Source organism: Camelus bactrianus, chromosome 15 (assembly GCF_048773025.1).
Source record: "Camelus bactrianus isolate YW-2024 breed Bactrian camel chromosome 15, ASM4877302v1, whole genome shotgun sequence".
NCBI lineage: Eukaryota > Metazoa > Chordata > Mammalia > Artiodactyla > Camelidae > Camelus > Camelus bactrianus.
In genome coordinates, this window is record NC_133553.1 from 17,250,443 (window position 1) to 17,272,482 (window position 22,040).

At 49.7% G+C, this 22,040-nt stretch overlaps 1 protein-coding gene across 5 annotated transcripts in view; it reads left to right on the forward strand.

Annotated features, from left to right (window-relative positions):
* Window positions 1-22,040, forward strand: part of RNF144A (ring finger protein 144A) — a 108,875-nt gene that overhangs the window by 53,254 nt on the left and 33,581 nt on the right. For 4 of the 5 annotated variants that reach the window (XM_074341617.1, XM_074341616.1, XM_074341619.1 and 1 more), the window contains one exon: window positions 18,245-18,390. In XM_074341617.1, the coding sequence (XP_074197718.1) occupies window positions 18,256-18,390 (135 nt within the window). In that variant the 5' untranslated portion in view covers window positions 18,245-18,255. Of the gene's footprint in view, window positions 1-7,377; window positions 7,418-18,244; window positions 18,391-22,040 lie in introns of those variants that run through there. The other variant, XM_074341618.1, reaches the window with a different exon arrangement.

The window sequence follows — 22,040 nt, forward strand, 5'->3', positions numbered from 1 at the left end:
TTTCCTAAATGTTTTTCTCTTTCGCCACATTTTTCTTACTTGTTTTTCTTCTTATAAAGAAGAAAACATATATATTTGTCAAATATCCAGCAAATGTAGAAAAACAGAAACACCAATTAGCACTTCATTCGACTTGATCGCTGGTGTCACTGGTTTTCCCGGTGGCCTTTTCACTGTCCTCACTGCAGAAGCTCCAGCTGGTTTGAGATTCACCGTAGCCCGGAAGCCATGTGGGGCCTCTGGGGAGGGCAGTGCCATGTGTGGTGTTTTCTTAATTCCCCGATTTCCAAGAGTCTGTGAAGCATCGTGAACCAGTCTGAATATTCCTCCAGTTGTCTGGTTTTCTCCCGTCGGCCTGATTCCTTTGGGGCTGTAAGCCGGGGAGGTGGGGTGGGGACGGCTCAGGGGTGGGGATGGCTGGGGGCAGGTCTGGCTGATTGGCACCTGATACACAAGAGTCCGATCTTGTTCGGCATCAGTGCCAGGAAGATGGTGCATGTTGCAAAATTAACATACGGAGCTAACCCTGTGATGTGATGGTTAAGATGGAAAAACAGTGCGTTCTTAGGCAGGTCTGGCTAAGAACAAAATACAGTGTCAGGGTCACTGAGAATTTCCCTTGACCCTTTTCTTGCCGGCTTCATGCCTTCTGCCCCTCATTTCAGCTGTGTGAACAAGTTACTCTAAACGCAGACGGTGCAGGGGCAGCTCCAGTGGCCTGGGGATTAGGGGTTCCTGTCCTCCAGTTAGGTTCTGCCCCCCACTCTGTGGCTGTGGAAGTCGCCTGTCCCTGAGTGACGTGTGCAGAAGAGAGCTTGGACCCTGTGATTCCCAAGGCTCTCCCCACGCCCTGACTGTATTTACGGCAAGGATTAAACTGTGTGGATTAAACTTCCCGTGTCCTAACTGCAACTCTGCCTTTGAATGAAGCCTTCAGTGCTTCTCTGCTGTAGGTAAAGACACACATTTCTAGATTCCTGGTTTGCTTCTTTTGAATTTTACACAGGTTTCTTTCTGGTCTTTTCTGACCGGTTTGCGCACAGTGGAGACTGCAGCCTGGTTGCGGGTGGGCGGTGGGCCCTGGAGGAGGAACCTCATTTCTTTGTGCCAGGGTCCCCGGGGAGGAATCGCTCCCGCCCCCAGGGCCCACACCCTTATGCAAGTAACCGCAAATCAGGCTGGAGCCACCCGAACCCACCCACCATTCTGGAAGCCTGGGCAACAGCGCGCAGCTGAGAGGTGCTAATTTTACACAGTCTTCTGCCCCCTCCCCACCTCTTCCTCCTCCTCTTCATCCCAAGCTGGGGTTTGGGACGTGCTTGCTTGTGGGCACGTCAGTGGGTGACAGTCTGAAGTGCTGCCACATTTCTTTGTTCCTTTGTCAAACTTGGGGAGACAGCTCTCCCCCAGCCTCCAGAGGGATGTTATATGACTTCTGGCGTCCACTCCCAGCCCTTCAACCGCCCCATCTTCTTAAACTGAAAGTGTTCATATGTTTGTAGCTGATTTTTTCCTTTTGGAAGAATTTTCCAGTGGGCGGGGCCGAGCGGAAACAGCCCCAGGTGGTTTCTTCTGTGGGTTAATTGCTCTTTCTTGGGGTGGGAACGTGGGATCAGACTCCTTGGCAACCCTTCCCCTTTCTAGGTTTCCCCCACCCCCACTTCCTGGCCTCTCCAGCTCATGAGCCATCTTACCTGAGACTTTAGCTGCTCGCTGCGATGTTTCTGTGACCTTGGTTGACAAGACAGCCGGCTGTGTCTCCAGGGTGCGTCCCCCCCTCGGTGGGGGCACTGTGCACACTGCTGAGGCTGAGGTCGGGGTGCCACCCCTGGGCTGTGTCCAGCACACACTCCCAGAGGAAAACCTCTTCCCGATGCTTGTGGCTGGCAAAGCAGAAATGGTGAGGCAGGAAAGAGTTGGTGAGGTCGGTTCTCCAACCCACCTTGGCTCGAGAGGTGTGCATCCCCTGCCAGCGGCGACAGAAGATTCATATCGAGTAACCAGTAACAGCAGACACCTCTCCAGTGATGGCCAGAGGGCCACAGGGTTTATGGTTGGAAGGGTGGGATTCCGGAGCCGGATCTCCGCGATTTGGAACTAGGCTCTGACATTGAATGTTGGAACTTCAGTGCCTCAGTTTTCTGATCTATAAAATGGGGCTCAGAGTGCACGCTTCCCCATTGGTGAAAGTATTCAGTGAAGCGCTAAGCATCTGACACAGTGTGAGACGGTGCCATGGTAACTGAGCTGTGGTTAAGTCGAACTGATTTGCCGCAGTCCCTTGACTGGGATTCAAACCCAGCGGCCTCTGGCCCTGGGGACGGTCCACTTCGCAGTAAAGGTCACGGTCTAGAACCCTGGGCCCCTGTGGTGTCTTAGGCTCATGGGGTAGAGGGACTTCGGGTCTCCTCCCAGAACTGCCGTTAGGCTTTCAGCCACAACGAGCCAGGTTATTGTGCTGCACCCCGCGGCCTCTCCCGTGCATCTCGGGGCGGCAAGGCCACTGTATCGCCATCAGCCCGCCATGTAGACGCTTACGTCAGAGGCAAAGGTATGAGGCAAGAGGGCGCAGCTTTGTCCTGAGCATCCTATCCACCTGCAGTGGAGGTAAGACGCTGTGTCTGACTCTCAGTTGTGGTTGGGGTACCTGAAACGTGGGGAGATTCACGGGAGGGTCCTGATGCCTTGGCTGCCGTGGTCCCGGGAGATGCCATTGAGCAGTACCATGAGGGGCACGGAGTCACCAGGCAGAGGAGAGGAGTGGGCGTCTGCCCTGGGAACAGAGCTGGCAAAGGCCGTACCACGGGGAGGCCCGGGGCTTCTTCAGGAAGGAAGGGCTCGAGCACATGGCCTGAAGGGGAGGTTCTCTCTCGACACCGACTGGGTCCGCGTCCTGCGTGAGGCCAGGCGGGCGGTGATTGGCTAAGGGTCAGATTGCAAAATGTCTTCACACCAAGCTCAGGCATTGGAGTGGAAACGAGAAAAATGCAACAAAACCTTTGTTACAATATTTAATACTGTTTAGAGAAGTAGGGAGGGCAGAATGGTGGGGGTGCTTTCCACCAGGGCACCTGCGCTGACGGGGTCAGGATGTGGTCCTCGGTTTCGCTGGCACACAGCCTGCCCCAGGGTTTAGGAGCTGCCTCTGGCTGCTCTGCTGCAGGGACTCCCTGAGGCCCACATGCCTGAAACCGTAACTGTCTGACCCTTAATGGGTAACATCTGCTGGCCTCTAGTCTACAGCTTTACTGGGCTTGAAGATAGCACATTATTCACTTGTGGGAAAAAGGATGTAGAAATTACAATTGCGTAAGAATTCTGGACTCCATGGCATTCTAGACCATGGTCAGTGCTCATTTATTTTTTCTTTATTTTTTTCTTTATTGAAGTGTGGTTGATTTACAATGTTACGTTAGTTACTGGTGTACAGCATAGTGGTTCAATTATACATATATATATATATTTTATATATATATATATACTCCTTTTCAATTTCTTTTATATTATATGTTATTACAAGCTATTGAATATAGTTCCCTGTGCTCTACAGTAGGTCCTTGTTGTTTATCTATTTTATATACAGTAGTTAGTATCTGCTAATCCAAAACTCCCAATCTATCCCTCTCCCCACTTTCTCTGTCAGTAACCAGAAGTTTGTTTTCTATGTCTGTGAGTCTCTTTCTGTTTTGTAAGTTCATTTGAATCATTGTTTTAGATTCCACATATAAGTGATAGCATATGGTATTTGTCTTTCTCTGTCTGACTTAACTTAGTATGATAATCTCTAGATCCATCCATGTTGCTGTAAATGGCATTATTTCATTCTTTTTTATGGCTGAGTAGTATTCCATTGTATAAATATACCACATCTTCTTTATCCAGTCATCTGTTGATGGACATTTAGATCACTTCCATGTCTTGGCTATTGTAAACAGTGCTGCTATGAACGTTGGGGTGCGTGTATCTTTTTGAATTATCGTTTTCTCCGGGTATGTGCCTAGGAGTAGGGTTGCTGGATCATGTTAACTGTATTTTTAGTTTTTTAGGAATCTCCATATCATTTTCTATAGTGGCTGTGCCAAATAATATTCCCACCAACAGTGTAGAAGGGCTCCCTTTTCTCCACAGCCTCTCCAGCATTTGTCATTTGTGGACTTTTGAATGATGGCCATTCTGACCGGTGTGAGGTGATACCTCACTGTAATTTTGACTTGCATTTCTCTGATAATTAGTGATATTAAGCATCTTTTCATGTGCCTATCGGCCATCTGTATGTCTTCATTGGAGAAATGTCTGTTAAGATCTTCTCACTTATTTTTCAATTGAGTTACTGAGCTGTATGAGCTGTTTGTATGTTCTGGAATTTAAGCCCTTGTTAGTCACATCATTTGCAAATATTTTCTCCTAGTCATAGGTTGTCTTTTTGTTTTTGATGGTTTCCTTTGCTGTGCAAAAGCTTTTAAGTTTAACTAGGTCCCATTTGTTTATTTTTGCTTTTAGTGCTCATTTATTTATTGTAGATTGTGGCTTGCTCATTCACCCTCTCTGTCTCGTTCATAATCTGTAAAATGGGTGTGAAAACTCACTCACATCAGTTCCGCGGGAGTCTCGTAATTGAGCAGCAGCGGGTTCTTAAGACACGAGGAGGGTGACTGAAGCCTAGTCCTTCGTTGCTGAGATGATAGCTGCCTCGCGACAGCCGGTGCTCCCCGAAGCCTAATTTCTTTTCAGAAAATAGCACACAGCCTTGTGGGTAGGAGAACAGGACGGATCCTGGCCAGCGGAGACCCACACCGTCTCCACCCCTCCTCCTCCCGGTGCCCAGGCTCCTCCTGTGGACGAGGGGTGATGGTGGGTCCTGCTTCTCGGAGCTGCCGGCTGTTGAGGTGGGTCCTGAATTTGTACACCTAGCAAGTTCTCAGTAAATGTTAGTTGTGATTATTATTTCTTAGTCCTTATTTGAATTAACGTTGCTTTTTTTCCTCCTTGTAGGAAAAATAAAACCCTCCCCTAAAGGCTGACACTGTGAAAGTCTTATTACTCCGTGAGCTGACAGGCACTTGTCCAAAACCTGAGCTCTGACAGGCAGCTGCTCGGAGGATGTTGAACCTTTGACAATGAAATTAATGCCAGATTTTAAATTTGGAAGACACGTGTAGGGGAATAGATATATGCTGACATTTTTGGAACTCTGAGCTAGCTCAGGGAGGAAAAATATGTTTAAAATATCATTTGGAAGTTTCCTCTTAGTTTATACATTATTGAAAAGCATCCTTTAACTTTAGGTAGGCACTATGCCTTGATTGAATTAAGGCCAGAAGAGAGACCCTCTATTTATTCTGAATTACTATTATTATGATATTTAAGTTTATTTATTAAACTCTCTGTCATCTTTAAATGGGAATATCCATATAGTTCACAGTCAATTTGTCTGAAGGTCATACTGGAGAAGTCCTGTTTGCCTCTGGGCCTGGCCAGTTTCCCCAGTCTCCAGCCCAGCCCACCTCATTAGGTAATCATTGTAATTAGGGTTGGGGTATTCATCCAGTGGTTCTTTGTGCAAATACAAACAAGCATAAATGTACACAAAGTTTACCCAACATTCACTGTATAATATGCACGTTCTCTTCTGGGCTTTTTTAATTAACTACATTGTGCAGATCTTCCATTTTAACACATGGAATATTTCTCCTCCTTTCTTCAGCAGCCTCGTATTCCACTCCGTGGTTAATTTCCTCATGTATTTAACCCGTCCCCTACTTGGATCGTTTTTAATCTTTTGATATTTCAAACAAGACCGCAGTGACAAGCTTCACACACTGATCACATGCCCCAGAAGTGGGGTTTCTGGATCATCGGGTAAATGTAGGTAAAATATTGGTAGATTTTGATAAAAAACCCTTTTCATGTGTTGTGTCATCTTGAACTCCAGCCTTTCGGGCAGGAGAGCGATTATTGACCGAGAGCCACATGGACAGAGTGTTTGGCCCAGAGTTTGAGTGTCTGCCCGGGGAGAGGTGAGGAGTGGCATCTTGTGTGGGGAATTCGCTTGTCTCTTCTGAGTGTATCCCACCTGGGGAGAGCTGGTCTTTCTTTGTGAACTGTCTCTTGTTCTTTGATCATTTTTTTTTATTAAACTGTTGCTCCTTTATTTCTTAATTTCTAGAACTCTGTATGAAGGAGATTAACTGTTTGGGATACATTCTGTGAGCTTTTTTTTTTTTAATTTTGTTATTTATTTTGACTTGCTTTGCGGAAGTTTTTGCACCTTACACATATGAAGGAACATTGCAGGAAGAAACGTAATGGCTCCTCATTCTAACCAAAACCAACGATTTTACTTGTGTGAGTGTGTGTCCTGCCTTTGTTTGTAGAGACTCACACAGTGAACATGTGGTTTTTATGCTCACTTTCCACCCAAGAAATTATACCATAAAGTCATTGGTTACAACTGCAGAATGCATCCTTCTGTGGCCCCCACTATTCCATGTTGCTTTTACTGGTTTGATATTTCTTTTTTAAAAAAAAAATTACATTTATGCATTGAAAACCTTTTTAATATTGTGGGAAATGCTGTGAAGAGCATTTTCACACCCTCAGGTTTTTGTTCTTATGGATGAATACCCAGAAATGGGGTGACTTGATCAAAGGATTTGAACATTTTGAGGGTCCTTGCTAAATACTGCCGGCTGCCTCTCTGTAGTGTTCTGTCATTGTTTATTACCATTAGCCAGGCTTGGTTATTCCTGGCTCCAGGACTCTAACCAAATTATTATAATTCAGAAAAAGTGCAGTTGATTTTATGGATGGAGAATGAGCCCTGTCATTTGGGTGCAGTGAGCCTTGGAGATGTAACAGAATCAGAGTGCGGTGTCCTGCAGCCAGTGTCCTGGTTCCTGGGAGGAGAATGCTGGCACGTTTGTCCATGAGTTCACACCAAAGCACAGGTGACTGGACATGGTTCTTTGGGCAATTTTCACATACATTTAATTTGGCCAAAATAAGCGATTTTCTTTCACTGCAGAGAAAAGCACGTCTAGTTGCTAATTTGATAGTGATGGAGACGTCCGCTTGGTAAACACTTACCTTCCACCCACAGCACGTGCCGTGCGCCCAGGTTGCCGATGCCCCTGGCAACGTGGACGTGAGACCCTCCCTGCTCCTGGGAAGCTTCTAGCTTAGCAGAGCAGGGTCACCCTGGCTTTTCCCCAGGCGTGAGTTCGGAGGGTCAGATCGTGCTGACCCATTTTTATGGGGCGCCTCCTCCATGCCAGGGCCTTTGGACCCAAGAGTGAGCAAAGCCAATGAAAATCAGTTTCCTTGGGGGAGAGTGTGTTTTGAAAAGGGCAGCAGAGAGTAAACAAGGTAAGTTCAGCTGTAGACGGTGAGGAGTGCTGGCGAGGAGAGAGGCCGAAGGGTGTGTGCACGTGGGGCTGGAGGGGTCTGCATTTAACCTGCTCCACTGGGGAGTGGTGGGAAGTTTGTAAGTGGGAGAGATCTGATGAAGTAGAGTTTTGCAGACACGAGGTTGGCTGGGGAACCGGAGAAGAATCTCCCCAGACCCCCCCAACCATCATCTGCGCACGGGGGTCAGCAGACCCGGAGAGGAGACCTGGGCGCCGGGGGACGAGGGTGCTGGTGGTCGCCCACAGCCCCGGAGCGCGTGGGCCTGCTCTCTGGAATGTCAGGACACTGGTGGATGGCCCTGGAGGAGAACCTGTGGAAAGGGAGAGCAAAGGCTGGACGTGGCTCTGTTCTGTTTGGCGCTGTGATTCTGTGCTAATGATTCTCGTGTGACCAGAGTTTTACATCCTTGAGAGAACGGAGTCCCATCAGACTCATTATCACGTCAACAACTTGGTCCTTCCCCAGAGCAGACCTCCGAGACCGCTCCCTGTCTGTTCTCCATGAAGGAAGGCCCCCGCCCAGGGGCGCCGGGCGCTGGTCCTAGGCATCCTGCCAGCCTGCCACCCTGGGCTGGAAGCGAATACGCTTCCTAGACTTGCATTATCATGGGTGTTCCCAGCGGGAACGCGCCCCGCCTTGGTTGTTGGTGTTTCCTCGGGAATAATTTTTGAGTTCGGTCCTCTGTTTCCCTGCAGGAAAGGTTGCGTCAGTGTCTCTGATTCCACCCAGTTCCCCACCGGGTGGGCCTCGAACAAAGCCTCCCGCGCAGTAGCCAGAGGGTTGGGCTCCATGGTCAGAGCCCGGGGGCTTTCCTTCTCTCTCTGAATCTGTTCTAAACTAAAGCTGTTTCTGCACCTGGGGGGATCGTCGCTGCCATGTCAGAGCTAATTCTGAGTAAGTTGCGTGGGTTTTATATCTAAGAGAACCTCCGGTGTTGTCTAGTTAAAGACTCTCCAGGGTGGCGATGGGCGAGGTACTGGGATGAGGGGGGGCAAGAGGGAGTCTGCGGCATCACCACAATCCTCTTCTCTGTCATGGTTTGGATTTCTCTCTCTCCGTCCAGTAGGCTCGCCTGCACTGGGGGTCTCCTTAGCCAGGGTCAGAAAAGAGAGACTCGAGTGGCGTGGTGGTCTCTGCGTCCCCACTGGGGCGGGAGTTCTAGACGAGTGGGCAGGGCTGAGGCTGGGGCTTGGACGTGTGGGCTCAGGACTGCGTGCGATCGGTGGTGGACCCTTCCTGACCTCCGCGTCTTGGTCACACTCCTGCTCCCATGGTCCTCAGCCCTGTCCCAGGACATCCTGATGACCCAGCCTTCCCCAGGGAGAGGTTAGAAGGCACAGCAGGACGATGGGTTTTCTTTCTGATTTTCAGAAAGCACAACCTCTGGCATCGGGCCTTGGGGAGACCAGAGCTTTTTTGGTGATATTACGATTCATTTTCTCACTGGGGAGGCTGAGTGCTGGATTTCAGCCTCTTAGCCAACTGAATGGACTGTCTTTAACATCATTAGGTCAAGTGCCTTATTTCATAAATGGGGACTGTCAGTGATGAAAAGATATTTTTAGGTGCAAAACATGGACCCTTCAACATTCTTAACTTAAAACATCAGTTTTTTTTTTTTTTTTTTTCTCATTGGGTGCCTTCTTTTGTAGTCTAGAGGTGTAACAGCCAGATGGGGAGTTGTGCTTTTGTGTGCAGTGGACGGAGTATGGGGCTGTGAGTGGGGTTCTTGTGAGGGAAGGGGCCTCTCTGAGCCCCAGGGAGGCCTCCGCCCGCCCCACCAGCCATCTGAGCAGTAGGCGTGGTGAGAGGGTCCGGTTGCTGGACCTGAGGATCGTGGGAACGTTGATGCAGGAAGAGAACGTGGCTGGGAAGTCGGCAGACTGGGTGCAAATCTGTGATTTGCCATTTGTTACCTTGAGACTTTGGGCAACTGGTTTACCTTCTTCAGCTTCCATTCTTAGTCTGTGCAGTGAAGACAACTGAGCTGACTTCCCATCTCTGCAGTGTTGATCGATCCTCTGCACAGCAGAAGGGGCTTTGGGGAGACATCTGCATGGGGAGACATCGCAGCTGATTGCAAGGGTCTCCCGAGATGCCCGCCAGCGTTATTTCATCAGAAAACAGGTGTACCCTCTTCATCCTGGTGAGACAGGCAGTGCCCCGTGGAGGCGAGTGTTTTTCTACCTCGTTAACTGGGTAATAAAGGAAAGAACAAAAGATGGCCATATTTAATTTGAGTCTTTTTTAAACTGTTGGATGGTAACACTGACTCTTACAGAACTTACTTTCTTGAGAGGGAGAAAACAGTAAGTAAATAAAGACGTGCTTGTAGCGTATGTCGGGGAGCCTGCGGGGAGCATAAAGAGGGCAGGGGGCTGGGCGTGGAGGGGTGGGTGCAGGCAGTTGTATACAGGTGATCTGATGACTGAAAGAAGGTGGGAGATGGATGAACCATGGGCAATCGTGCTTCGGGGACATTAAGACTAGTGACCTTCTTGTCACAACCGTCATCCCGATGGAGTGACACGGGGTTCTTTAGGCTCCTTACAGGCTTTTGTTTTCTAAACACGGGGGTGGGGATCCTTTAATAATTCTTAGACCATTATCACGTTGAGAATATAGTTGAGCCCCGGTGGAGTAGAATGACGAGGCTTCTGCCTAACTTGTGGCGTGGGGGTTCTCATCTGTGGGTGATTAAAAGTGAGCTCTGATTATAGCCTGGGGTAGAAATGCGCGTGTGGAGCTAGCATAGGGAAGATGTTTATCGCAGAAGTGTTACCGTGTCCACGGCAGGGCACGGACCACTCCTGTTTTTCGGTTGGGACTTGCACGTCCCATGCCTGTGCAGGCAGACGTCAGAGGTTACTGCTTCCAGGTCTAAAGACGTGGAGGCTGAGTGTGGCTCAGACCACGAGCCGATTGCCCTTCCCACACGTCTGGTCCCCGTGTGAACTGCTGACATCGCAGGCTCCAGGTGGAAGGGAGTTTAACGGCTCTGATTCACTTTCCCACAAGAAGTGTCTGGGATGCTGAAGATGTGCCCTGGACCTTCTGACTGGCCCCATGCTGTGGTCTTTCTAGAACAAATTCTCAAGAGCCTGAGGGTCTCAATGAGCTGGACGCCAAGGACGGGGCCCTCAGAGCTGTTGTGTCCAGGCAGCATCCAGCCTCCGGCCCTCACACGTCACTGTCACGTGTGGTGGAAGAGATGGCTCAAACCTCTAGTTCTTTCTCTTTCTGTCTTCAAATCTCAGGAGATTTGGCAGGGCTGCTTGTGGTGAGGCATACTTTAAGTGACGTTTCCAGGATGCGGGGTGTCAGGCCCTGGCCTTGGTCCTGACCTCGAACCCACTCTCCCGGAGGACTTCTTGCAGGAATTTTCTGACTGTTTCTGAGCTTCATCCAGGAATCCTAGCTGGCTCCACGCATAGAATCAAGGGTGCTGACCTGAAATCAGGGGCTAGCAGACTTCCCTGCGCAGGGCGATGTGGGTGGCACCTCTGACTGTCAGCTCTTGTGATCCGGTGTCTGGAACAGCTGTTAGATCACTACAGAAACCTGACGCCGGCCGGCCAGCTACCAGTCCTGAGTAGGCGGAGGATCAGGTGTGTAAATGCAGGAGAGGAATGGGAGGGACTCTCGGGGTGGCGCTGGGGCGAGTGCTTGGAAAGGAAGGGCGTTGAGTGTTCAGGTGATTTAATGGACAGAGCAGGGCTCGTGGCCACAGGCGTGCCTGGGCTTGAAATGGATCTGTGGCGGAGGGTTCCGTGCTGGAAAGCACGGTTTATCCTCTAGCTTGTTGTCTCTGAACTGCATCTCCCACCTCCCCAAAACCCCTCTCAGCTGCTGCAGCGACAAGAGCCAGGCCTCTCGTTAAGACCTGGGTGACGCCCTTCCAGGTGGGTGGGAGGAGGGAGGGCTCAGAGGCCTGGGGGAATCCTGGGAGCCAGCTGAGGCCGCTGGTCCAGGGAGGTCCAGGACAGGCCATGAGGGTCTCACAGTGGGTGGGCAGCAGTGCGGACAGGGGAGCCCTGGTTTCTGGACTCTTCACAGAGGCCTGTGTCGGCCCCACTGCGTGCTCCCCACTCCACTGCGTCATGTTCTGTTAATCCCAGAGCCTGACGAGCCCCACGCCCAGGAATTTCCCAGGCTCCTTGTCTTGGCAGCGTGGCCTCCGTTTGTCTCCCAGGAGGAAAGAGCCACGTGTCTCTCCTGCCCCCGTCTGAGCCGGCCAGGGCGCGCTCCCAGCAGCCAGGACTGACGAGAGAGCTGGAGGATGCAGGTGGCACGTGTGCCCGCAGACGGCTCCTGGCTTGGCAGAGTGTGATCCGGGTCCTTCAGCACAGGGAGCGGGGGGCCCCACGGCTGTTCACGCTCTATCGTAGACGGCATATCCTGTTGCTCTTGTGTTGTGTCCTTACCTGAAAAAGAAAGAAAAAAAAGTGGACGCAGTGACTAGCTGTGTCATGACAAAGTCTGGCAATAGTACATTTAGGTGGTTCATGATCAAGCAGAAGGCAGTGGTGGTGAGGTTTGGTGGGGTGGCTGTGGGGCCTCTTAGCAAACCCCTAAACAGCTGGGAGCAAGGAAATCATCTCTAAAAGGACGAACAACCTGAAGACCCCCCTCAGCCTTAAGACATAACGGCATTTTAGTCAATTTACGACATTGTGTCAATTTCTGATGTACAACTTCATGTTTCAGCCACACAGATACATGCATGTATTCGTTTTCATGTTCTTTTTCATTATAGGTCACTACAAGGTATTGAACAGAGCTTCCTGTGCTGTACAGAAGAAACTTGTTGTTTATCTAGTTTATGTATAGTAGTTAGTATCTGCAAATCTCAAACTCTCAATTTATCCCTTCCTATTCCCCGCCTCCAACCCCAGTATCTGTGAGTCTGTTTCTGTTCTGTAACTAAGTTCATTTGTGTCATTTGTTTTTATTTTATTTTTTTTAGATTCCACGTGTAAGTGATACCATATGATGTTTTTCTTTCTCTTTCTGACTTACTTCACTTAGTATGACAATCTCCAGGTCCACCCATGTTGCTGCAAATGGCATTCTTTCTTTCTTTTTTGTGGCTGAGTAGTATTCCGTTGTATAAATACACCACATCTCCTTTATCCAATCTTCTGTTGGTAGACATTTAGGTTGCTTCCACATCTTGGCTATTGTAAATAGTGCTGCTGTGAACATTGGAGTGCATGTGTCTTTTTGAATTAGAGTTCCCTCCGAATATATGCCCAAGAGTGGGATGGCTGGTTCATACAATAAGTCTTTTTTTAGCAAAACATAATGAATTTACGTTTGATTTTTCCAGCGGTCGCTCCCTGGCAGCTGGGTTGTGATGTTCGGGTTGGAGTAACAGTCCCTCTGTGTCCTGCTCTGCATTTCATCCCCGGACGTTGGTCAGAGAGCCAGGCTTGTCTGGGCTGCCTGGGGGAGGCAGCCTGTTATGTGGAAGCTGCAGGGACATTTTAGGCTTGCCTGCACAGTATTTTATCAGTCTTCGAAAGGAAGGAGTGAGCTTGCTCTCTGCCATGAACGCCCCTTGTTTGCTAAGCCAAGCTGCCTGTGAGGGAAGCAGCTCCCAGCATTAAGTCCACAAGCCACAAGCCCTCCCAGGCCGGGGAGGAAGTGTCTCAAGGCCGTAGCACCGGCTGACCTTGGACGTTCCTCCAAGGTCATTTTCAGCAGAATCTCTGTATTGTGTGGGGGGTCACATCCCGGACAGCGGTAGGGGTGCCAGGTCCTGTTGCAGGAAGTCTCATTCTGTTGGCCTTGCAGCAGCCCAGACTGTTTTCTGGCCAGAGAAGTGCAGACTCAGAGCACTGGGAGGGACAGAGGGAGTGGGGTGGGTTTGCTCTGTGGAGGGAACCAATACCATCCACCCTTCTTGGAGTGTGGCTGTGCTCATTAGCATATGAAAACCCATGCGGAGTTTGATGGTTAAAAAAAATAAACACACAAACCTGCTCAACTATGTTTAATCCAGTACTCCTCAGATTTTAGTATCCCATTTAATAATAGTACTATTTAGGGAAAGCCTGGGCTTAAAACAGATGAAAATCTTAAAATCTTAGACTCTTGAAAGATTCCAGTTGACTCTGCATTTCAATAGGCTTATTTGGGTTTACATGAAAACAGTACATTTTTTTCAAATAAATTTTTTATTTTAGAGCAGTTTATTTTACTTTTTGGGGGGCGGTTAGTAATTAGGTTTACTTATCTATTTATTTTTAACAGAGGTGCTGGGGTTTGAACCCAGGACCTCATGTATGCTAGGCACACACTCTACCACTGAGCTGTACCCTCACCTCTAAGGGCAGTTTACATTTAGATTTACAGATTTGGTTTTCAGTTTAGATATAGGATAGCAGATTTGGATGGAGATTTAGAAAACTCAGAATGATGCAGAAAGATGCAAAATGTCTAGGGAGTTACGATGCAGACGAGTTTCAGGTTGAGGGCAAAGCTGAGGGGGAGGTGCAGAGCTCCCCCCATAGCCCCCATCCCCACACAGGCAGTCCCCACCCCCACTGACCCCCGCCCCCCGCCAGGGAGCGTCTGTCACCTCGATGACCCTGCCTTGACACATCGCCCTCACTTGGAGCCATAGTTCGCTGCATTGCCGGGTGGCCATAACAACATGCCACAGGCTGGGCACTGAAGCACAGAAGTTTATTTTCCCACAATTCTAGAGGCCAGAAGCCTGAGATCAGGGTTCCTGCAGGGTTGGGCTCTCCTCAGGCTCCGGTAAGGACTGTCCTTGTGGCTGATAGGTGACTGTCCTCCACCCTAATCCTCCCGTGTAGCAGAGAGACACTGAGATCTTCCTCTTTTCTAAGGCCACAGCCCTGCTGGATGAGAGCCCCACCCCTAGGACCTCATCTGACCTTAATCGCCTCGTCAGGACATGCGGTTACCTCGAGGGTGGGCTGTAACGTGTGGACTTCGGAGGGGCACACAGTGCGGTCCGCACCGTCTGCCCTGGGGTTCACTCTTGGTGCTGTACATTCTGTGGGTTTTGGCAAATGTCTGATGTCACGCCTCCACCGTGACAACCTCACGTTGATGGGTTTTTCTGACCTGAAGTCTCCCCTGTGCTTGGTCTGTTTATCCTTTTCTCCCTGTCCGGCGACTACTGATCTTCTTACTGTCTCCCTAAGTTTGCCTTTTCCAGAATGTCACAGAGGTTTAATCACACAGTCTGGTGGCTTGCAGATTGGCTTCTTGCATTGGTAACACGTGCTGAAGATTCCTCTGTGTCTCTTCGTGGCTTGATAGCTCATTTCTTTGTAGCCCTGAAAGGTACTCTGTGGTCTGGATGTAACACGGATTATTTTTCCATTCCCTTGTTGAAGGACGTCTCGGCTGCTGCCGTGTTCTGGCGATCATGAATAACGCTGCCGTGCGCACCCACATGCAGGGGTCACATTGGTGGGTAAACACCTGGGAGTCTAGCTGCTGAAAGCAGTTGTTTTTACCACTGAGCTGCAGGCATCGCCTCCTCTGGGGGAGGCAGCAGAGACTCCAAGAAAGGGGTGAGAGTTGAGTTTTGGAGAAACTGGGACGATGCTGGGAGTGGCGGGTCGGGAGGGTTTGGAGAAGAGGGGAGAAAGGGGAGGGGGCTGGGCTGGGGAGGGCCCACAGGCATGCCCTGGCCCTTCTGGGACAGCAGGGGCTTGTTGCAGGAAGTCCTGAGAGTGGAAGGGGGCGGTGACTGGCTGACACCTGGCTGGGTTTCCCTTCCCTGCTTTGCTCTGAAGGGGTGAAGACGGGCGAATAGGGACCTGCAGGAGGCACAGCCCTAGGGCCCAGGGTGGGATGGTTCTGGCCAGACAACCGATCTCACCCTTAAGAATATCTCCCTCAATGGACTCCTTTCCCTTCCAGCTCTTTGTCATCCTTATAAAACTCTTTCATCACAGTTCCCCCTCTTTGCATAACCCGGTTGTGCTTAATAAGTAACTTGCCCTGTAAACATTTTGAGTTGCCTAGATTGAATAATACTTATCATTGACCAGATGTTCTTAAAATAGTTTGCTGTTTCATTCGACTTGACATTCACGTTAGGAAAACAAAGACAGTTTTTTTTTCCCCCTTATTGTGCATTGTGATTCTCGTAGCAAATTCCTATTTCAAGTTTGCAGCTGCTCAGTGTTTGCAAAATCATAACCGGCCCATCCTGTGAGTAGGGAAGGTTGTGGTGGGCTTAGACAATGTGCACTGTGTAAAGTATGTCCTATTGTTTTTGCCGCTGAATCCTGACTGTGAGCTCACCTCCGAGAATGTCTGCTCTGCAGAGGAAGAGTACTGACAAATGCCAGGAAGTCGTGTCTGACCTGCTTCGAGGCTCGCTCACGGGGCTGGGAGGTGAGGGGCCGCGGCTGACCTGCACCCGGGCCAGCGGGAAGCAGCGCTGTCTCGAAGTCAAGTGGAAATCATGGTCCAGGAAGAAAGGAAGCAAGGGGTCAGGCCCTGCAGGCTGAGCCGAGGGTCATGCCTTTGGAGAGGCTGTAAACAGGAAAGGGAGCCGAGCTTAGAAGCTGGAGGAGGGAGGATTGCCTGGGGTCCAGGTGAAAGGCAGGAAGTGGCTGAGGGGGCAGAAGAGTGAGGGGTGATGTCCCCTGCCCGGAGCTTACAGTGAGGGCAGGGCTCAGGCTCCAAGGACTGTGTTGAAGGGGCGAGCCCAGACTTCTGCCATTCTGCAGCACGTCTGGGGTATGCCCAGCCTCTGAGCGCACTGCCCAGCGGATGATGAAGCGGGAGGCCTCTGAGGTTTTGGTGTTTGCTTCCTCCAAAGATGACGGACTTTGGCGCGCATTTCCTAGGAGACTGAATCCATCACGTCGTCTCTGGGCTCAACAACTTTTCACCTCTCTTTTACCCCTCTCTTTCTTCCCTCTCTATGTGGGTTAATGTCCAGGTTCTTAAACCCGACGTATTATGACGACCTCTACTTACCAAGCAGCTAATATGGCCCGGTAATTTTAAATATGTTATTTCTCACTCATGTTTCACAAGGGCCCATGGGAGGCCATGGTGCCTAAGTTTTACAGCGGAAAATACTCAAGTTCATAGAGGCTGAGTAATTTCTCCAGCATCACACGGCCAAGAGGGAGAACAGGAATTTGAACTCAGCTCTGCTGGTGACAGAACGCGGCCTCTGCCGCTCGGTGCCCCACGGAATCTGGAGCACAGGTTTTCCGGACAGTGTTCACGGCCGCCTGTCCCAGCTCTCCGGGTCAGAGAGGTCAGTTGAGCAGCCTCTGCCCACCTGGGGCCGTTTCCAATCTTCAGCGATTTCTCAATGCTTCCAGTAAAGGTTTGTGATCCCTGTCAGGGCCTAGCTACCATTCTTAATCAAAACACAGTCGGCACCCTGTACTGTGAGCTTGAAGAGCTACTAAGGATTAAAACAGAAAAAGGTACAGAGAAATATAAAGGAAAAAAGTCTTGGCCCGTAAGCCCAGGATCCAGAAAACCCTGCAGAGATTTAAAATTGTTACGGAAATGACACGCCAGCCAAGAAACAAGCACCACTCGGAGGGTTGGAGTACTCAGATTTATTATGCCGGTGGGCTCAGAGGGGCTTCTGCTCCGAAGCTCTGAGCACCTCCAAGACGTGCACATGAGGTTTTATAGGGTTAATTACAAGTATGGGCTATTAGCCAATAAGGTTCAAACAACAAAAAGCAAGGAATCAGTGCACTGGAGCTTATCAATTTGGAACAGATCACGTTACTGACACTTGTTGAGCTTGGATTTACGAGTTAGCTTGTTAGCCCAGTAAACTGACACTAAACTTCAGGTTTACAAGTTAGCCCGGCAGAACTCAGATCAGTAATCCGACACTTGTTACACTTAGATTTGTGACTTAGCTTGTTAGCCCAGCTGGGCTTTTCCTTCATAAAATAATAATAATAAAGGTGAATTCATGGTGCAGGGAGATGTTCCAAATGAAAATGGACTCAGGGAGGTGAGAAGTGTCGATTCCACTGCACCCCAGATCGCTGAGTGACCCCCCAAATCACTGAAGTGTTCTGGTCCCTTTGGCTCCAGGTCAGTTTATGGTGCTTGTTTAAATTGTCTGGAAGGCTCCGACCGATCCAAAAATTGCTTGAATTTGTGTCAGTTGTTTTCTAACAGCGGAAATTACACTTGCTTTAGGCTAAGTTGCTCAGTCATTAACTGGCCGGGGAGGGGGCTGGATTCACCCCCCAGCCCCGGCCCCGAACGCAGATTTCCCTTCCTTCACCCCAGTGTCGATTCCAGCTGAAATTCACTAACTCCCCCCCTGGCGTGAGCTCCGATAGGTCCGGTTCTCCCCCTCACACCACTCACATGCCCAGGTCACATGTCATCCTGTCTTCCCTCCTCTGTGTGTTCTCAGAATCACCGCACAGCCTCTTCCTGAGTGGCAGGTACCCTCCCCGCCCCCAGTTTGATCTGATCAGTAACTGTTTTAACAAAAGCTTCTCTTGCTGGGTTGCTGAGGTTCCCGAGCTGGGTGCGCGGTGGGTGGGAGGCGTCTTCCACATCCCCATCACAGGGGTGGAGGGAAGGATGGAGACGGTGGATTACTGGCCATTCTGAGTGTGGACATGAATATTACCATCCGTGTGGGAAAGGTATCACCCACAGACCCAGGTCGGAGACCTCTGGCCAGAACTTCTCAGGGGATCCAGACGAGGACTGTAAAACCCCGGCCCCTCTGGGGTCACTTGGCTTCCCCCAGGGCCCCAGTTTCAGCCGGAGGTGATCCCCGCTGGGGTGGTGGTGGAGGCCACGAGGGGGCTGACGGCCTGTGCTGCTCTCGTTTCAGACTGCTCTACCATGACCACAGCGCGGTACCGGCCCACGTGGGACCTGGCCCTCGACCCGCTGGTGTCCTGCAAGCTGTGTCTCGGGGAGTACCCGGTGGAGCAGATGACCACCATAGCCCAGTGCCAGTGCGTCTTCTGTACCCTGGTGGGTCTCGGAGAAAAGCATCGGTTTAAACTGATTTCGGGATGAGCCCTTTGCGGTTGGTCACGTTTGGCAACACCACGCAACCCTCCGCCCGTCCTCTTGCCTGGAGAGGGCGCCCCTTTGTGATGCGTGTACGCAGTAATGGGAGGGATTCTCTTTGCCAGTCGGGCTCCCCAGGCAGGTTCTGTTGCAGGTGTCTTTGGTGCATAAGTGATCAGTTAAACAATTTTGGAAGCTAGTAACGTAGTTTAGAACTCACGTTTTAGGGGAAGATGATTTTTATTTTACTTATTTAAAAAATTCTTTTTATTGAAGTATAGTTGATTTACAATGTTTGTTGCAGGTGTGCAGCAAAGCAATTCAGTTATACATTTACATGCATTTTTTTAATATTCTTTTCCATTGTCTGTTATTACAAGAAATTGAATATAGTTTCCTGTTGTGGTGTATTTTTAATTTTTATTATTTATTTATTTATTTTTAACTGTTTTGTGCAACAATTTTATTTTTAATTTTTATTTATTATTTATCTTTTTTGGGGGGAGGTAATTAGATTATTCATTTTTGTTTTAGTGGAGGTATGAGGGATTGAATGCAGGACCTCAGATATGCTGGGCACTCTACCACTGAGCTACACCCTCACCCTCCTTATTTATTTTTTTAATTTTATTTTTTATTGAAGTATAGTTGATTAACAATGTTAGTTTCAGATGTACAGCAAAGTGATTCAGTTATACGTATATATGCCTGTGTGTGTGTATATATATGTATATATTATATATACACAATTTTCAGATTTTTTTCCATTATATATTATTATAAGAAATTGAATATAGTTCTCTGTGCGACACAGTAGGTCCTTATTGTCTACCTGTTTTGTATATGGTAATGCCCATCGTAGAAGCAACTCACTTTAAGTTCAATTGAGCGATTACGGCCGCGTGTTAACCGCATACTGTCCTGTAGTCCATGTTAGCTTTCACTGGTTTGGTGCTAAACTGGAAAATATGCATCTTGAAATCACGTTTGAATTTCCTGAAGATGCAGTGAACATTGTCTGGGGGCCAAATGACCTGCTCTCCATGCGTACAGGGAGGGACTTCCGTTTGCATCAGGCCTAACTCAGACCCAACATTTTACCCATCAGAAAAAAAAAATGAGAGTATAGGATTTATTTTAAGGTTGTCTCATTTAGTTTTACTTGATTTTTCTTCCCATTCAAAGAATACAGAGAAAGTCCAGGAAAAAATATTTTCCACAAACTATAAAAAAATTAAAAGAGTAGTTCCTGAATAGAAGTGTTGTTATAAATGGACCATCTGGACGACCTGTCTGTGTGTTGTTCAGAGTCTGATTAGATTCTGTGCCCCGACAGTCTCCTCCTGATTTTCAGAGACTTCTTCCTTCCTGCCCAAACTTTGCAACCTTTTTCTACTTGTCTCCTGGTCTCCTTGGGACATGGGCACGTCCCATACCCTCATCTGCATTTATCAGGTAAGGAGACAGAGCTTTGCAGGCATTTAAGTCTGCATCTCCCTTTATGCTAGACTCTGGCTTTCCGAAGGCAGAATTCTGTCCCCCAAACACCTGGTTCACTGCAGGACCCACGACAGATACTCAGTCAAGGCTGCTGGGTCAGCCTCAGCAGCGGGCTTGGCAGCCAGGAAATGTGCCTCATTAAAGCCCCAGGAGAGCAGCTTGATCTGGAGCACAGGACATGGCTTTGGGCATTTTCTGAGGTGGGGAAGGATGGGAGGGACAGAGCCCCGGGGGCGGTGGGCGGGTGAGCCTGCAGCTGTGCACACGGTTGGACTTCTCAGTTCTAGAGGACCAGCCGGGATGGTCTAGCAAGTGGGGCAGGATTAAACAATTCCCATCGTGGAAAAGTGCCTCCTTCATGCCTGAAGGGAAGTTTCCCCCGCAGTCAACCAGGCGGATGGATTCCCTTCCGCAGGTGTGCCTGTTAAGGAAATGACAGGCCAGCAAGAAGCAAGCACCACTCGGAGGGCTGGAGTACTCAGATTTATTACACCGGCGGGCTCAGAGGGGCTTCTGCTCCGAAGCTCTGAGCACCTCCAAGACGTGCGCATGAGGTTTTATAGGGTAAAGTACAAGCTTGGGGTATTCGGCCAACAGGCATGGAACAGCTTTAGCAGCAGCATCATCACAAAAGTAGAGGCAGGGAGGCAGCAAACCAACATTTCAAGGCCAGATACGTCTCTTTGAGAATCCAGCTGGCTTGCAAAAAAAAACATGAGCAGAGAATGAGAAAACCGACACTTATTAACTTAGATTTACGAGTTAGCCCAGCAGAACGCAGATCAGTCATCCGACACTTGCTGCACTTAGATTTACTAGGAGTCCCGCCCAGCTTTTCCCTCACATGCCTGTGGGCGAGCTGACTCCCCGCTGTCCCCTCTGAGCTGTCGCGGGAGAGGGGTGGCCTCTCGAGGCCAGGGCTTGTCCTTTCCCCGCCTGGTTTCACGCAGCCTTTCATTTACTGTTGTCCTTGTTTTGGTTTCTATTTCTAGAGGATCGGAGTAAAAGTAAATAAGCATGGCCAATTCGGATCAAACGCTTGATTTAAGTCAGGGACTGTGAAGAGGAAAATAACCCTGTTTTCTCAAAGAGGGGTGGCTGGGTGCTCCAAATGCAGGTGTGATTTTTTTTTCACAACCATTTATTAAAAAATAAGATGTTGAGACCGGGCTGCTTGCATCTGTAACCCGCAGCAGTGGGAAGCACAGGAAACACCTGTGGGGTTCAGGCGGGGGAGGCGCCCCTGCACTTCTGCCACCTGCCCTCCCCTCTGTGTCGGCCTCAGGGCCCCCAGCCTGGGCAGAGGCACGGCCCAGGGTCAGCAGATCGCCACTGTCCTTTTCCTGGGGTCAGACCTGGGAAGGAGACACCGTTGCCGACCCGGCCGCCCTCCCGAGCCTCATGTGGATCGTGGAGCCAAATGTGATTCACCCCGAGGTTCACGTGGAGCAGCGTGTGACAAGGACATGCCACGTGGCCAGCATTCTGCAGGCCCAGACCCTCCTCCTCTTGCTTCTAACTTTGGGCTCAGAGCCGCAGGAACCAAAAAGAGCTTCGGGGAGACTTCCCCAGGTGTGTGTCCAGAGGAACATTTGTTCTCGAGGATGCACTCAAACGATCCTTGTGGTTCAGTGGCTTTGCTGAACCCCGCATGCCATGGGCCTCTCTGTACCCCCACCAGGACCCTCCAGGTGCCCAAGAGCAGGAAGAAAACCCCAAGAAATCACGCTGGGGACAGCGTTGATTTCACCTGCATCTCCCCAGATTACTCGAGCATGAGAAATGTCAGCCTATCATTACTGATGTGGCAAAATGCTGACACGTGTTCCAAGGCGTTTCCCTTGCTTATTGGGCGCCTGTTGGCTTTAGGGTGAGTTCAGAGGTCATGGAGGTCGTGCACTGGGGTCAGTGGGGAGGAAGAGTGGTGCCCCAGTCTGAGGGTCTCCGTGACTGCAGGGACCCTCCGAGCCATGAGCGCGTTCCAGGTGTGACGCTACGTTTCAGGGGCCTGGGCGTGTGACAGCTACCTGGTAGCGCCAACAGTCAAGTTTTGGCTGAGAGTGAAAACAAAACTTTAAAGGGCCGAATTTAAACATGCAGATTTGTGTGCA